At 42.6% G+C, this 17,454-nt stretch overlaps 2 protein-coding genes across 5 annotated transcripts in view; one reads left to right on the top strand and one right to left on the bottom strand.

Moving 5' to 3' along the window:
- The window catches only part of ryr3 (ryanodine receptor 3), a 74,685-nt gene extending 67,817 nt beyond the window's left edge, over positions 1–6,868 (top strand). For all 4 annotated transcript variants that reach the window (XM_028397074.1, XM_028397075.1, XM_028397072.1 and 1 more), the window contains 16 exons: positions 71–1,356; positions 1,433–1,482; positions 1,562–1,724; positions 1,817–1,903; positions 1,995–2,192; positions 2,277–2,407; positions 2,515–2,557; positions 2,666–2,793; positions 2,882–2,942; positions 3,118–3,264; positions 4,084–4,218; positions 4,590–4,746; positions 5,021–5,085; positions 5,228–5,328; positions 5,411–5,462; positions 5,821–6,868. In XM_028397074.1, the coding sequence (XP_028252875.1) occupies positions 71–1,356; positions 1,433–1,482; positions 1,562–1,724; positions 1,817–1,903; positions 1,995–2,192; positions 2,277–2,407; positions 2,515–2,557; positions 2,666–2,793; positions 2,882–2,942; positions 3,118–3,264; positions 4,084–4,218; positions 4,590–4,746; positions 5,021–5,085; positions 5,228–5,328; positions 5,411–5,462; positions 5,821–5,916 (2,900 nt within the window). In that variant the 3' untranslated portion in view covers positions 5,917–6,868. The remainder of the gene's footprint in view (positions 1–70; positions 1,357–1,432; positions 1,483–1,561; positions 1,725–1,816; positions 1,904–1,994; positions 2,193–2,276; positions 2,408–2,514; positions 2,558–2,665; positions 2,794–2,881; positions 2,943–3,117; positions 3,265–4,083; positions 4,219–4,589; positions 4,747–5,020; positions 5,086–5,227; positions 5,329–5,410; positions 5,463–5,820) is intronic.
- The window catches only part of aven (apoptosis, caspase activation inhibitor), a 29,773-nt gene continuing 17,869 nt past the window's right edge, over positions 5,551–17,454 (bottom strand). The window contains exons 3-6 of the mRNA XM_028397078.1: positions 8,955–9,025; positions 8,647–8,742; positions 8,102–8,372; positions 5,551–7,292 (exon numbers count right to left, since the gene is read on the bottom strand). Of these exons, the coding sequence (XP_028252879.1) occupies positions 7,141–7,292; positions 8,102–8,372; positions 8,647–8,742; positions 8,955–9,025 (590 nt within the window). The 3' untranslated portion in view covers positions 5,551–7,140. The remainder of the gene's footprint in view (positions 7,293–8,101; positions 8,373–8,646; positions 8,743–8,954; positions 9,026–17,454) is intronic.

The following is a 17,454-nucleotide window of genomic DNA, read 5'->3' on the forward strand; positions in this document are numbered from 1 at the left end:
AAATCATTGTTAGGAGCTTTAGAAGTAACAGTAAATATGCTGTTGAATGTTGTGCGTAATTACCCTTTAGGTAATGTGGTGAATGGGACAATTGGAAAGCAGATGGTTGACACTCTGGTGGAGTCTTCTAACAACGTTGAGATGATCCTCAAGTTCTTCGATATGTTCCTCAAGCTGAAGGATCTCACAACCTCCGACAACTTCAAAGAGTATGACCCTGAGTTTAAGGGCATCATTTCTAAGAAGGAGTTCCAGAAGTCCATGGAGAGCCAGAAGCAGTACAACCAGTCTGAGATTGAATTCCTGCTCTCATGTGCGGAGGCCGACGAGAACGACATGTTCAATTATAAGGAGTTTGTGGAGCGTTTCCACGAGCCAGCCAAAGACATCGGCTTCAATGTGGCCGTGCTGCTGACCAACCTGTCTGAACACATGCCCCATGACTCTCGACTCGCCACCTTCTTGGACCTGGCTGAAAGCGTGCTCAGCTACTTTGAACCTTACCTGGGTCGCATTGAGATCATGGGCAGCGCAAAGAGAATTGAGAGGGTTTACTTTGAGATCAGTGAGTCGAGCCGCGAGCAGTGGGAGAAGCCGCAGGTCAAAGAATCCAAACGCCAGTTCATCTTCGACGTGGTGAACGAGGGTGGGGAGAGTGAAAAGATGGAGATGTTTGTGAATTTCTGCGAGGACACCATCTTTGAGATGCAGCTGGCTTCACAGATCTCTGAGCCGGACGTGGTTGAACAGCCTGAAGAGGAAGAGGAGGAGGAAGGACACAGCATCCTGGACGAGCTGAGTGGAGAGGAAGAGGGCACACTGGAGTCAGCCTCTGCCTTCACTAATGCATGTCGCTCAGTCAAGAAGAAGATCGCAAACGTCCGCAAGATCTTTTCCATCAAAAACTTAGGTAAACAGTTTAAGAAAATCAAGAAGCTGAGCATCAGGGAGATTATCACCGGCTTCTTCTCCTTCTTCTGGATGCTTTTCACTGGCTTCTTCAAGGGAATCTACAGCCTCATCTTTGGTTTCTTCCACCTCATTTGGTCCTCCATGTTTGGTGGGGGGCTGGTGGAGGGAGCCAAGAACATAAAGGTCACAGACATCCTAGGGAACATGCCTGACCCGACTCAGTTTGGTATCCATGGAGATGTGATAGAAGGAGAGAAAGTGGAGGCTATAGAGTCATCAGGGAGCATGGATGCAGCCACGGCACCAGTAGGGGATATAGCTGAGGTCGACATGATGCTAGAGATGCTGACGAATCCCAAAAAAGAAGGAGGGAAACATGTGGAGCCAGGCCTGGGTGATGTTTCTGAGCTGAGTGCTGAGTCCTCACATACTGATCACAAAAAGGTAACTGCAGTCAGTCCCAAACCACAAAACACTGTCACCTCCAATAAGTCCCTCATGTCATTAAAATGTATTTCAGAAAGCTGCTTCCAAGCCTGAAACCCCTGAGAGTGAACCGGAGAAAGCAGAGTGAGTAACATCAGTCAGACAAAAACTCAATGTACAGAATACAGTTAACTACAAACTAATACAAATGTGATTGATACAGCACAGAGAACCAGGAGAAGGAAGATAAACCAAAAGAGGAAGAGGCCAAGGAGCCAGTGTCTGAGGAGAAGCCCAAGACCAGATCGAGTCAGCCTAAAGAAGCAGCACCAGCCTTCATGTCCAGCATCTTTGCTGTTCTGGACGTCTATCTGACCAAAATGCTGGTGAGCGGTCACAGCGAGCATCCTCTGCTCAGGCAGTACGTGGACAGCCGGCTGTACAGCAGTGGATTTTTCACACGTCTGTTTCCTTACAGAATTATCTGGCTCGTAACTTCTACAACCTCCGCTTCCTGGCTCTGTTTGTGTGTTTTGCCATCAACTTCATTCTGCTCTTCTACAAGGTAGTTTACAGGATGTTTCCAAAGAAAAACTGAAGCATGCAGACTGTAATCGGAAATAATTTCAGTATTAACAGTGTTTTGTGTTCTTTAGGTCACTGGTGAGGCAGATGAAGAGGACGATGAAGAAAACCAATGGGGTGAAGAGGAAGACGATGAGAACACGCTCTTTGACATGGATGAGTTTGTGCTGCAGGAGAGCACAGGCTACATGCTCCCCGCTCTGCGCTTCCTGGCTGTGTTCCACACCGTCATCTCCCTGCTCTCTCTGGTCGGGTACTACTATCTGAAGGTCAGGACACTGACGGTTTCTGTGCCTGCTCCGTAGAACGATGAAGTGCTGTTGTAGTTACCTCTCCTGGTGTCTTGCTTTAAGGTTCCTTTGGTGGTTTTCAAGCGGGAGAAGGAAATTGCGAGGCTGCTTGAGTTCGATGGTCTGTATATCACTGAGCAGCCGTCTGATGATGATATCAAAGGCCAGTGGGATCGCCTTGTCATCAACACCCCGTATGTCTGAGACGTTTGTGTCTAAGCTTTAAGGCCACATGCTGTCCATATTTTTCTTTATTAAACATTATAGGGAAAATATTAAAGTTCTCCACTTTGCTTTGCAGGTCCTTCCCGAGCAACTACTGGGACAAGTTCATCAAGCGCAAGGTGAGTGCGAGGAAGGCGGACACAGTATTTTCTAAGCATGGCTCATTAGAACCTAAATATGAAGAAACAGATTTATCTTTATTACTGGTGTGCCCTCTCTATATGTAGGTGATCAACAAATACGGTGACCTGTACGGGGCTGAGCGCATCGCTGAGCTCCTAGGCCTGGATAAGAGCGCTCTGGACTTTGACCCCACAGTGGAGACTGTGGAGAAGGAGGCCTCCCTGCTGTCCTGGTGAGACAGCGGCCCTTGTGTTTGTTTTACTGCTCCCGACAGACCAGATTCTGGTCTTACTGTGATTAAACATTTTGTTTTTTGACAGGTTGAGCTCCATTGATACCAAGTACCACATCTGGAAAATGGGTGTGGTTTTGACTGATAATGTAAGTTTAGTTTAAGATTACTATAAGTAAAAGTCTTTATATGTATTATTTTAATTAATTATAAATGAATAAAATCAGAAATCATGGCCCATTCTGGTCCAGCAATTAGACCGTGACTAAATATGTCCTAATAAAGACATGGCTCTCATTAAAAGATCCCCCCTCTCTCTTTCAGTCCTTCCTGTACTTGATCTGGTACACCACCATGTCCATTTTTGGACACTTCAACAACTTCTTCTTTGCTGCTCACCTGCTGGACATCGCCATGTGCTTCAAGACGCTGCGCACCATCCTGTCATCTGTCACTCACAATGGAAAGCAGGCAAGCAGCTCTACCAGCAGAGGGAGCCAGAGCACTAATAAGAATCACAACACTATCTGTTATAGTTTAAATTCAGAAAAAAAATCCAATTTTTAAAGGGTTTTGAATGATATACTCTATATACTAAACATATTGTCTCACATTTAGGAGCTTGTTTCTGTATATCCTCTGCATCTCCATGAGGTCTGCAGGAGATAATAGGGACCAAACAATGAGCCACATGATTGATTGCTGATCACCAACATAATCACATCAAGAAATTAACTTCTGGAAAAAAAGATGGCTCATTTGGCTAAAAAGATTGTCATCATCTAGGGCATAGGATATTGACAGATAAACAAACAGTCACAAGAACTGAATTACAAAATTTGCTGTTTGATTTTGTTGCATTATTGGTTTAGAAGGATTATTATATTATTCATCACCGTCACGCATCTAAACAGACTGAGGGGAAAATAACACACGTTGCTGTGGGTACCAGAAATAATATAAGAATTGTCTGTATATTGAGTGAGAAGCAGGGGTCCTGTATAAATGAGCAGTTTAAACCTTGAATCACTAACCCAAAATTACTTTTTAATTGTTGTGTTAAACTGCACAAAAGTTTCCATAGAGGATTTTTTTATTGCAGTATACAATGAAGCCAGCAGGCAGGCTGTATATCTGTATGAGCAGAATAACAAGGATAACATCTATGAATGTAAATGAAATGTGTCCTGACTTCACCTGCAGCTGCCTCGTACATGCTGCAGCTGCTGCTCAGATTTCTGTTGTCATTGGAACTAAAAGACGAATGTTTCACTGCACCTTTCCTTCCAGCTCGTGCTGACTGTGGGTCTGCTGGCCGTGGTCGTCTATCTGTACACCGTGGTGGCCTTCAATTTCTTCAGGAAGTTCTACAACAAGAGTGAGGATGAAGACGAGCCCGACATGAAGTGTGACGACATGATGACGGTGTGTCTGACATCTACTCGTTTATAAAACATAACAGACTCCTGCTGCAGTCTGCAAGGGCAAACGCTGAGAGCTGAAAAGGATTCCTGAGGCTCTTGTGAAGACAGGAGATGACTATGTTTTTATCATGCTAATATTTCTGGCTCTCTGAAAAATCACTTTCATGAATTTCAGATAAATAGGAAATTATTTTTCCCTGCAGTTATCTTTATGCTTTTATAGATCACCTGTTTTGTTTCTTAAAGGCTTTAACCAGCATAGTGAGCTGAATTAAGTCATTTCTGAAATAAAGAATAAAAATGAAATTTCCATTGTATTATCTTCGTTTAGCTTCACTGAATTTACACAGTTCTTCCTGTCTCTCTCTGCAGTGTTACTTGTTCCACATGTACGTGGGTGTGAGAGCTGGAGGAGGTATTGGAGACGAGTTGGAGGACCCAGCTGGAGATCCTTACGAACTCTATCGCATCCTGTTCGACATCACCTTCTTCTTCTTTGTCATCGTCATCCTGCTGGCCATCATTCAGGGTACGTCAGCTCAATCAACTGATGGCTCAATGTACAACGATGCTACAATTCCAAGGTGCACAGTGCACATCAATAGTAGGAGCTGTATTACCCACAGTTTAATATGTTACAGCCACTAGAGTAAATAGGAAGTTTTCCACTGCAGGAACTAACTCTTAGGGCGACCCACGCGTTCTGTGCAGCTCTGTACCGTCAGGGTTCTCTGTTGCGCCCTCTAGTGGAACCTTTCAGTAACATCTGTAGTAGGTGAGTCATTACTGACATCTTCCTTCAGGTTTGATCATTGATGCCTTTGGTGAACTGAGAGACCAGCAGGAGCAGGTGAAGGAGGACATGGAGGTAAGACTTGTACTGGACCAGGATCTGTCTGTGTAAGGAGAAACAGTTTGTCCACTCAAATCCAAGAGACTACCATGCACATTTAAAATCGACAATTAAATAAAAACTGGCACAATAAACTAAATTGCTTCTTCTTTCTCAGACCAAATGCTTCATCTGTGGCATTGGCAATGATTACTTTGACCGGACGCCTCATGGGTTTGAAACCCACACCTTACAAGAGCACAACCTGGCTAACTACCTGTGAGTGCAGCAAGAAACACAGAAAAATAACAATGGAAACCAGAAGGATTCCTGGTTTACAGTGTGACACTTGTGTGTGCAGGTTCTTCCTGATGTACCTGATTAACAAGGATGAGACTGAACACACGGGTCAGGTATGTGACTGAACACACATCTGTGTTAAAAAGGACACCATAGTCTGCTGTCTGTGCACAGTCTGATGAAAACAGAGAAAACAGGCAGTTTCCAGACTTCAGTAGGTTTTACTTATGCAACATATCAAGTGGGCTGAAATGTTCAGCTTACAGGAGGAAGAAGCAACGTGTGGGTTTACTTTGACTTTTTGCATATTAACCGTTTTATTCTCATGCACCTTTTTTGTACCGTTATTGTGTCAGCGAAAGAAAATATGTTAAGTCACAAAAAAGATGCATCACAAAGGCTACAACCACACAAACTGTGTGCACAGTATAAAAAACAGATGGTCCTTTAAATTCTTTCCTTCCCCACCAGGAGTCATATGTGTGGAAGATGTACCAGGAGAGATGCTGGGACTTCTTCCCCACTGGAGACTGCTTCCGCAAACAATACGAGGACCAGCTGGGTTAGAGTGGGTCACCTCCTCCGGAAACCCCCAACACCCTTCTCTCTACTTTCCTTCTATCTGACAGACACTGACTGAACATGACTTCACCCTGTTAAAAGAACCTGAACACACACACCGCCAAACCGTTATTTCTGATAAATACAAAACCTACGACTGATGATTGGACGTTTGGGGGTTTGGGCATTCAAGTCCTCGTCACCTGCCACGACGCCTCTTTTATGCAAACTCTTGTTTTGATTCACATTGCCTTTTCACTTGCTTAACCCCAACCTGCTGCACAGTTTGTTGTGTGTAGACATGTGAAACACGTGAAGGGTTACAGCATGACAACTGAATGTCTGAATATGCACAATTTCTATATGAATTCGTGTCACTTGCTACCAAACCAACCCAATGGATGTGTGCTGCTAGTATGGATCCAGCCAACACGGAATGACGTGAGTGAGACCTGATCTGCCTTTCAAACCTGTCTGATGAAACTAAGATGGTTCTTTCAGGACCACGCGACTCACTTTAGGGTGTTTATCAAGTGCCGACGTGCCTTATGAGAATCTATGCAACAAAAAAAGTCATCATTTTTGTCCCTCATGACACAAACAGCGCTCTAGTTCTGGATTAGCAGTCGTAGATCAAGCTAGTTTTGTGGCTTTTAAATTTAAAAAAAGAGAAACATTTGTTGTATAAACTCATAGATGATCCTTGTGTAAATGTTGCTTAGTTTGGTTTTGTTCTTAAAACTGTGGTGTCCTGCCCGCCTGTACTTCTTTCCACAGTAGAAGAAGCCCACAACAGAGGAGGGGGAATTTAAAAACATAAAACTTGGTTCAAACATTTATTGATGACAGAATGGCAAACTGCTCCTGTATGGCCATTTGTATGTATGTAGTAGCTTTGGTAACAACGCATTTCTTTTGATGAGGGGAAGGAAATGAATAAAGTAATTGACGCAGTAAACGGAGCGTGTCGTCTGTGACGTGTTTCGGTTTCTGCCTGCGACTCTTACAAAGAACAGAGAATTCTTGACACGTTTTACACTCCACACCTCTGAAACACACCATCTTTTTTTTAGCACAGTAAATTCTATTTCAAATAACTGTCTGCCTTTTTCTAATAGGAAAAAAGGAGAGGCTAAACAAATAGACATGACCAGCACCAAAGTCACCACAGTGTTCCAGTTCCCTTCTTTTTGTACCACGTCCATGTCTAATAAAACATTTCTCTGGTGGTCATGAGATCATGCTGTCCAGCCAGTCTTCCAGGTCCTCCTCTGTCATTTTCTGTTTGACGGGTGGAGACTTCGGAGGTGTGATGTCTTTTACCTCCTCCATCCTCACATTTTGTATCACCTCTGGTGCTACCTCCTTCACTTCCTCGCACACTGAAGATGAACAGAGCACAGGATGGGAGAAGAGTTTCTGAGTCATGGTTTAAGAAGATGCTGCTGACATCTGTACAGTAAATATGAAGCTTAGCTTAAATTAAGAATAACTAGCTGAGTGTCCAAAGGTGGAAAACAAACCTACCTCCCAGCACCTGACATTTGGTCAAAACTGCTTATTTAAGAGTCCCATTTGTAAAATTTGAAAAGCATCCTTTTAGCTTACAGATGCCATGTTTCAGTGATAACACGATAAGAATGTTAATGTACTGTCTGATACATTAAGTCTGATACATTAGATGTCTGATGAGTAGACGATTCATCCAAACTCATGATCTGACCACCGAAACTACTGTTTATTAGCTAATGTTGCTGTAAAGCAAGCAATGCTGCATTGATGCCATGTAGCGACTGTAAATTACAGCTAACAGGCTAAGCTTGTTTGCTTGTGAATGTTACCGGTGAACCATTATAAACTGCAAACCTTTTCCTTTTTTGTACAAAAACAACATTTACAGAGAGGGTTAATGTGCCAGACTGTTCTCTGGATCTGGGCTGTTGCCAGGCAACCAGCAAAAACTCTGCCAACAAACAGTCTAGTACACAACATGCCTGGAAACATCCAGTTTTTGCATGACAGTGTTAACCAGTAAATGTCAAAGTGCTGGTAGGTAAATTACCTTTGGAGACGTTAACATTGCTTCCCACTTATCCTAAGCTAACTGGTTGTAGCTTCTATGGATTTTCTCCTCTAAACCATCTCAAAGTTTAAGCAGAATTATAAAGAGGGTCATCCTGAACATTCTCACCATTCTCTGGAACAGCTCGGTCTTCATCTTCATCTGCACCAGCTGACACTGGTTTCTGTAAATTGAGCAGCTTGTCCAGCTCTTCATCACCTTCATCCTCCAGGGGTTCAGCAGCAGCAGACACCCGTGAGACTGTGTGAGCAGTCACAGGGACTTTCTGGTTGGTGCTGAGATTTTTAAACACTGAGGATAGAGGAGGGAATTTGGTATCTTTGGGCACTTCCTGTTTAGGTGCGAGGGTCACAGCAGGAAGCTCTGCAGGTGTCGACACCTGAAACAGCATGACAACAGGACGGATGAGTTAGTGTTATGAACATTAAATGTTTTCAGTTTTTCTGATAACGTTCACAGTCTTTATCATTTTGTGAGCCAGTCAAAAGGAACAGAACAGGTTTGAGTCAATAGTCAGACTGGACTTGATCACTGTCAGGTCTTTAATCAGATTCTCAATAAGTAGAATTTTCTTCTATGAGTAATGTACAGCACATATTTAACATCGGGAGCACAATAAATATTTTTGGATACCGCAGAAGATGGAGCGGTACCTGAAGCAGCTCAGCCTCCAGGTTCAGTCTCTGATGGAGAGGCACTTGTTGGAGAGTTTGGGCGAGAGCTGGGAGGTCCACAAACACAGCTGGCATCTGCAGAGGAAACAAGCAGACTTAATGTGACGCTTGTGACTGAATATGTTTATGAAATGACACTATGAGCTTTACAGCAATGTGTGTTTGACACATATTGCTGTTAATATATCAACCAGATAATATTTCTCACATTTACTGCAACATGTCCGTAACTGCCAGAGTTAAATCAATAGAAGTCACAGCAGGGAGGAGGAGACTCATAGATTTACCTGACTGGCTGCCAGTGAGTCCATCTCCCACTCCTTTTCTTCTGAAAAGCGGAACTGTGTGAAGGAATCCCCTGAGAAACACACAGAAACAGAGTGTGTTAACAGAGTGTGTGAGAGCTAAATCAGCACCAACCTGTGATTTCACATTTTGCTGAGGGCTCTTGTGGTTTCAAAGACTCAGAGGGTGTGTGATTAATAACAAGCAGCAGCAGCAGCAGCAGCAGCAGAGGCACACATTCAGCAGACACTAACATCTTTTTTTCTGATGAACAAATGAGAAAATTTTTCAGGTGAAGGAGAGAGGTAGACGAGGAGGATGTGAAGCACCACCCATACAAGTCCTCTACAGAGCTTTAGGATGTGTCACCTTGGCTGGAATAACAGGGAGCTGCTGAATATACATAGATAACAACATGAAGCTACAGAAACTTTACTTATAACAGAAGATAAAAAATGTTAATATACCTGTTAGGCGGGAACAACAAGGCCCATTAGAGGCATCAAGCAGGCTGCCTCATTACTAATTGTTTAAATACCAGAAAATAAAAATGTATTCTTCAAATAAAATCCTAAAATCATGATGAAGACTCCCCGTTCAGGTTCACACCAGACTTCAAACCAGCATGTAGAAAATATTCTTATTTTGTCTGAGATAAAGGTAGACCATGTTTCAGGCGGTCAGATGGACAGTCAGTGGGAGACCTGACAGAGGAGCTGCAGTCAGTCACAGCCTCAGTGCTTTGTATTAGACACCGGGCCTTCAGGCGCGACCATCAGCACCATCTGCAGTCGTCCTTGATTGCTTGTCTGTGCAACAAGTGAAGGAGGTCAAAAAGGAGAAGCAGCAGGAGTCGTGTTTGTCTGAAGGGCCAGGCCCCCGCTGTCATTCCGGCCCAGGAAAGATAATTTATGAATAGGAGCATTATCCAGGTTACAATGACTGGGAGGCAGACGGATAATAGAAGCAAATGGGCATGTCAGCTTTATGTGACGGCTGGGGGGCGGGGGGTGCCTTTATGTTGAGACACATGGATGTGTGCTATCGGTGAGATGGACTGATTTTTACCCTCACTGGGAATGATCTCTGCATAGAAAACCTGGCTGACATGAAATCGATTCACATCTCATCTGGTGTCTTAAGCAGCTTAGCATCGCTAACATTATTCTGATAAACCAGGGAACCATCAGTCAGAGACAGCAGCCAGAGACACGCACACATGAGCCATCCAAGTTCTAAGCTACATTTTTTGATTGTGACTCCTTAAAATAAAGCCATATAAACTTAATAATATTTTTTTTGACAGTGTCACAGTCAGCTCCAGATCTTAGGATGTCTCCTCAAGGATAGGATGGAGCCACTGGAGCTGACCAATCACAGCAGACTGAGGCTCCCATCCAATAATTACCTCTATTTTATGGTACATACACAAACAAAACAAAATAACAATACTACGTCAGACGGAGTATAGGTTCCAGGATGTTTTGCTAAATTCTGTAACATTCAGCAATGCACTTTCTCTGGATGCACCATGTGATGGTAATAGTGGTGTGCATAGATGTTGTACTATAACAAATATGGTGTTTTTTTATTATTATTTCAAATTCAGACTATTATTATCAGATTATCCTCGGATATCAGCCTGAAAACATGCAGCGCTTCTTCACCTCTAATAGGAACAGAGTGAGTACTCTCAAAGCTGAGGCTGTAATTTTTGAATCAGCATGAAGTGCGGGGAAATCTGCATTATCATGCCATTCAAATGTTATTGTGTCCACTCCAGTGTTAATGGAAGAGCTGCAGGAGTCAGAATGAAGCTGCCTCCACCAGATGTGAATAAATGCAACTTTGTGTTAAAAGGTGAGTTAGAATCGTGGTGAAACCGTCCTCCGACAGAAGCCTCATGTTCCGGCTTCTGCTCCTCTCTGTTTAATATCTTCCCAGACCCTAATCCTCCTCTTCCTCCTCCACCTCCCGCTCTGTCACCTTCAGTCCAGACGGCGGTTCAGCAATAGACTGCTAAAGCCCCGCTGGTCAAGTCATTGCTGCAGTCCGCCATCAGACTCTAGAGGTCATCTGTGACTGTCAGAGCAGAGCTCACAAACTTAAACTAAAGCATCATCACAGGTTCTCGGTTGCATTAACTGTGTGTATGTAAGAGTTTTTTCTTTTTTTCATATATTGTATTTAATGTTCTGCTACTACAATTTACTTCCCTATGGGGGTTAATAAAGTAAATCTTAATCTTACTGCCTCCCTCCTACACCTCAGAGCCCAGTGTCCTCCTGATCCGTGTCCATGGAAATACCACTGCAGGTAGTTCGGAGGCGCTGACACAACCATGGCAACAGCTGTCAGCAAGGATGAGAGAAACTACTATCAAACCAAGACACAAAGAGAGAGGACCAGAAGAAGAGGAGGAGGAGAGCAAAGTAGGAGCAGAGTTTAACATCTTCAGAGAATGTGCAGCCTCTGATGTGTCACACAGCTGTGGGAGAAACATGTCTGATGTGCCGATCACTCAGTTTTAGCACATCATCTTTTCTGAACTGTAAATAATAATTTTCAAGCAAAAATACTTCTGTTTCAGCTTCTTCTGGCAAAGAAATGCAGATTTAACTATGTGTAGTCTGTATGAATATGTCTTGGGATATCTAGTCTTTTCCAAACCAAGACAAGGGATTATAGATTTCTTTAAACTTATATTCAAGTCAAACTTCTCCCATCTGCAACATGCTTCTCCATCTTTTTCTTGGCTGCCATGGTAACAAATCGGATTTTACAGGCACTAAATTCATAAGAAGAAACAGAAGAAAGGCTCATAGTCACATAAACAGTGGCCATTTCAAACACCTTAATAAATCCAGCTCTGCTGTTATTTTCCTGGTGAAAACAGCATTACAGCGTATTTTTAAAACTACAGATCGTGTGTCTGTAAAATGTCATACGAGTTATTTACACATGATTATTTCCTACACAATCACCACACTACCAAAATACCTGCCAATTAACCAGCACATCATAGGTTATCTAAAAAACCTCCATCAGTGTGTGCTCGTGGATACATTTTTTCCACCGTTTACATTTTCCGTCATTCTAAAACAATTTGATCTGAACAGAATTAATTAACCTTTGGAAACTTCTCATGAATTCTTTTAATATTAGTAAATCGCTGCTCCTCTGATTAAAGATCGATTCATAGCTCAAATGACAGTGTGAGTGTGTCAGTGGCCGTCAGGCCGGTGCACCCCGTGAGTTGTTCCACAGTGAATAAACACTGCATCACTCATGCTGTGCGCTAAGTGGCTGGGCTGGCATTGTGTAACTTCTGTCTAATGTGGTATCCTGTCTCTTGACATCTTGCTGGCTGAGCCCCACATTAACAAATGAGTCTTTTTTGCTTGCTTCTCTGAGCTATCTATGGGCCGCTCTCATCTTTTTCTGTTTGGGATGATGTTGGCCCTCGTTGGCTCCACTCCTGCTTCTCTGTTCCGCTCTGCTCTTTTCCTGCTTCACTCAGCTCCACTCAGCTTTCACCTCGCCGCTGTTCATCTTCACCCCGCTCTTCTCCGTTCTGCTCTGAGCGGCTGTGGAGCTCCTGCTCGGAGACAGGGTGAAGATGAGGCTGCGGGATCTGCTTCACCTCGTTGTGAGGAGGATGAAGGAGCAGAGAGATGTGTGTTGTCTTCTGAACAGCCAAAAATACAATCAGCTAAACAGTGAGGATTTACAGCTTTTATGCCTCTTTACATTGGATACCTGTGACATTTTGAGTGTAAACAAGCAAACAGACATTCAGGCCTTAAACCTCTTCTTTTTACATTTTCATACTACATCAGTGGAACTTTGAAACATTACTTACATTATTTCAACTAAATTAGAGCTGCATCTTCAGTCAATCAAAAGAAAGTCAACAGTCGATCATTGTGAGAAAAAAAAACATTGACTGGTTCGTGGTTCTTAAAGCGTTTGTATCATATGTATGGAGATCAAAGCAAATAATCTTCCACATCTGCAAGCTAGCGAAATCTAACTAAATACTGGAACAAACTCAAGAGATTCATTAAAATACCACCCGTTTCTACATACTTGCTGCTAAAAAGTTAAACTTTAAGCTAAAAAGCTTAAAGTTTACATTATCTTTTGTCACACTTTTAAAGGATGTTTCTTGAAGGTTTCATAAACTCTATGCACTAATAAAAGCGATCATTGCTGACACTGACTTATGGTCCATATAAAGTATCACAGTGTGTATTGAGCTGTGTTGCCCTGTGTGTGGTCTTGCAAGCTCCTTTTCCCATCCTGTTTGGCAGAGCATGCCGCTGTCAGATGGCATACACACATTCACAACACAAACATCAGACTCACACACTCGTGCTGATTGGGACACACCTTATGTACACAGCTCTCTGCTCTGACTTACTCCACTATGCTGCTTAAAGTCTGACTTCAACCTTGATTAGCATGCTGAACAGAAACAGGATGGACATGTAGGGAGCAACAGTACTGCTGTTCAGTCTCCACTCACACCTGCAGTGAAATGTTGACATTTTCTGTGACTGGAAGAGGAATACACACACTTCTCCTCTGCCCCTTCATCCTCCATTTGCTATTAGAGTAATGATGTGTGATCAGTGCATGATTACGTCTCTTTTAAACTGGCTGTCGTAGCAGACTCTCACTTGATAAGATAAGGAGATAAAACAAAGAAGCCCATAGAAAACATAAGAGCAGTCGAGTGTTACTACCATGACAATTCCCATCGGAGCTGTGTTTGGTGGCAGAGAAAAGGCAGGATGGAAAGAGTAAGTAAAGCCCTAAAAGAAAGATGAAGGATTCAGACTTGAAATGTGCAGGAAAGCCTGTTCAGAGAAACTTCCTGTTTCTCTCCAGGAGCTGCAGCACCTCCAGCAGGCTCCCTGTCACGCCTTTTTAACCAAACCAATTAGCCCAACATGACATGGTGCTGAAATCCACCATGCGTCGATAAATCACTGTCTGCACTAATTGCAATTAAAATCCTGAACAAACCAGGCGAAACAATAAAGAAGGCCAAAGCTATTTACTATTAACTTTTAATGGTGATTGTGTTTAGTTGTGTTTAAGTCACAGTCCTATCAGAGGAGTCAATCCACTCGAGGCCTCGTCCTCATTAGGCATGTGTGAGGTTTTTTTCAGGGGGAAGGAAGCTGAAGCTAAAGCTCATCTATCAAGTACAGCCTCTGACATACAAGTGCACAGTAATGCTGTTCCGTTATGAAATTCAAAAAGTTGCTGTGATCAATAGTGTCTAAAAACACCAAACATAATCTACTAAATATGTAAAATTACAATGTACAATTCCACTCCAAAACTGACGAGGACACCCTATCCCAAGAAAAACTAATGCTGGTCCAGGACAGCCAGCCCACTTCCTTTCATGCCAACTGGTCATATTGAGGCAAGATGAAACCTGCCTGTATTATAGTTACATTTTTAGCCTACAGCTTCCGTAGGACCCCAATTCTGGACTATCAGAATCCATTAGGGGACAAAACAGTACCACAAATGGCCACAGGAGGTTGGCTCCATAAATGATGATGAGTGTGTCACTGACACCGGAGCCAAAAGGTGATTCTCATTACGGGTCTGCCCTCCATCTTTATACACTCACCCTGTGCATTACGATAATACATAATATCTTAGCTGCTGTAGCTGCTAAAATCTGGTAGAGCTGACAGCAATCTGAGAAAATGCCATCCAAATCGAACTGATGTTCTAAAAATGTGAAGGCGAAGTAATACTGGTGCTTCTTCTGTCTTTACAAAGAGCCATTCAAAAGGTCAGAGGGAGATAAGAACGAGCACCCACTGTTAGCTAAATAAAGACGGCGGACCGCCTTAAAATAAGCACCAAACTGGCAGAAAGTGTGAACGTTTCAATCCTTTGATGGTGTGAGCGGATGTAATGTGACAGTTGCTGCAGTTCTTAAACCAAACAAGTTATCCACAGCAGCTGATCTATTCACTCCAGAAATCCTGAGTTCCTCTGTTCTTGTAGTGAATTCATCAGAAGACACTCATAACTGTCAGACTCAATCACGATGCTGCAGTCTCACAGACGGCGCCTGCACTCTGTAAGGACACACTCAGAAGACAAATACACTCATTGTGCTCGCCGCTACACAAAGACACACCAGAGTTTATTTAGTGGCAAAGCTAAAGGGAGCTAAAAGTTCAGGAGGGTTGTTACTTTGTTACCATTTGAAAACAGCTTAAGGTGACAGATTCAAATAGACCAAAAACAATCAATAAACAAATATTTAGTTTAAAAAATAAAAATTAGCAAATCCCAGATCTACAGTACACGCTGCTATTTGACTTTTTCACTTACATTTATAGTCACCATGGGCTCATTTTTCATTAAAATACAAAGTCATGCACCACAAAGGAAATAGCTCCATGACAGCTAAGATGTCTTTCGAGCCACCATTAATCATTCATACATTTTCTGATGAGTGATTCTGCAAAAGCACGACAACCTTATCCTATTCTTTAATGCCCCAATCCATTGTAGGTTGCAGCCCCTCCCTGCTTAAACAATAATAATATTACAGAATCAGAATCAGAATCAGAATCAGAAACTGTCTAATTCATTAATGTAAGAGGATGAGACTGTGTTGGAGTAACATATGTTCGTCTGATGGTAACTTCTGTGGGAATGCTGCATTCACACGAAATGATTGCGTGTCAAAGTAAAAATCAACAACTTGAAAGCAACCCAGCACCTCTCAAATTAAGCATATAGTGGGGATGCATTATGGAAATGGAATACTTGAGGGAGCAGGTCCAGATATATCATATTAACATGCTGCACCACTGCACAGACATCAGACATTCAACGTCAGTGTAGAATAAGCAGACATCAGATGTTTCAAATCTTTTCAGCGCTGATGAGAAAAAAAGCATTTCAAATTGATTCATTTGAGCATGTGATGCATCAATGTGCAACTGACAGCTCTATCTACAGTCCTACGTGGCACAAGCAGACACTGGGCATTCACTGAAGGGTCACAGAGTCTGGGTCAATGAGTGAGCCGCAATTATCCAACCTGCCCGGTCCTTTCTCTGCAAATGTCTCATTTTTCTCTGGAAGGTCAAAAGATAAATGATGAAGAAAAGCTTCTGGTTTTATTAGAGGACTTTTTCATGAAGGCTGCCTAGCTTCTGGCTTTTAATGATAGTCATTCATGTTGTTTCTCCCCGTTTTAGACTGACATTGGAGGGAATAATACATAAGTAGCTGTTTTCATTCAAATGCTACTTGAAGCAAGCCAGTGTCGGCAGCCTGTTTACACAGAATCAGCACTCCGGTTAGTCTTCGCTTGAGTAGAACACCATTTGACTGATGACACGTGTTACGTTCGGCTGGTCACAGCTAATGAGCTGCCTGAGTCCACGCTACATGCAAAAACGTTGAGGCAAAAATCACGATGACCAGACACTTTTGGAAGCCCTGCATCTGGTGGAAAGCTTTATGTGCCATTATTATCAGCTCTGCCATTGTTATTTACCACATGACAAGCCACACAGTGTGGGAGGTGTGAAGAACACAAAGCAATTATCATTAATTGAGGCAGAGAATCACACCATTAAATGACTAATGTGTTTTTTTCTCTCTACACCCTGCTGTGTTTCAAATAAATTGGTACGCTTTGAAAATTAAAGGTTATTGTTGCTGTGACACAACTGTATATCATGGGTGGAAAAAAAATCTATAGTCAACCTCACTATCAATATTTTGACACTTTTAAAGAGTGCACAGATAACAAGGGTGGCTTAGATATAATCGATTACCTGAGAGGAATCAAAGAGGAACTTTTTCCTTTGGGGAGAGCAGATAGCTCTACCTCAATCTGTGGTTCAATAACTACCCCAAGGTATGTGTCCAACTTGCTGGTATTCCCAGGAAGTTGTGGAGTGTGGTAGGATTTCCCTCACCTGAAGTGTACACTGCAGTATATGTGTCATATTCCGAAAAAAACAGCAGAAAACACTTTGTTTGTTTGATAAAAATGTGTTGTGTAAGCATGCAGGTAATAGATGCAAACTGTCATGTTAGTGCCTTGTTGATGCTGCAGCTTTGATCTGAATGCTTTGGCCTAATACTGGTAGACACGTGGAGCTGTGCTCAATCCATGGTCTGTATGCTTCTAGGGATGCATCTGGTGGAAACTTGCATCTCTACATATCCCTGGATTCATTGCACGAATATAGCTACACAATAATATACAGCAAAATCCATAAACTTAACTCTTTATGGCCTCTAATAAACTTTGGTACGATGTGAAGTTTGATGCGTGCAGATTGTACGATGACCATTTACTGACTTGATGTACATCAATATGCAGGGAGGAGGATGTGGATGCGGGGTGACAGGTCGTAGCAGCTGTCACACTGTAAGATAGTCATCCAAAATTTCTGACACTGCTAGAATTTTATCTCAGTTTTACAGCCACAACCA

This window comes from Parambassis ranga, chromosome 24, assembly GCF_900634625.1.
Source record: "Parambassis ranga chromosome 24, fParRan2.1, whole genome shotgun sequence".
NCBI classification, from domain to species: Eukaryota; Metazoa; Chordata; class Actinopteri; family Ambassidae; genus Parambassis; species Parambassis ranga.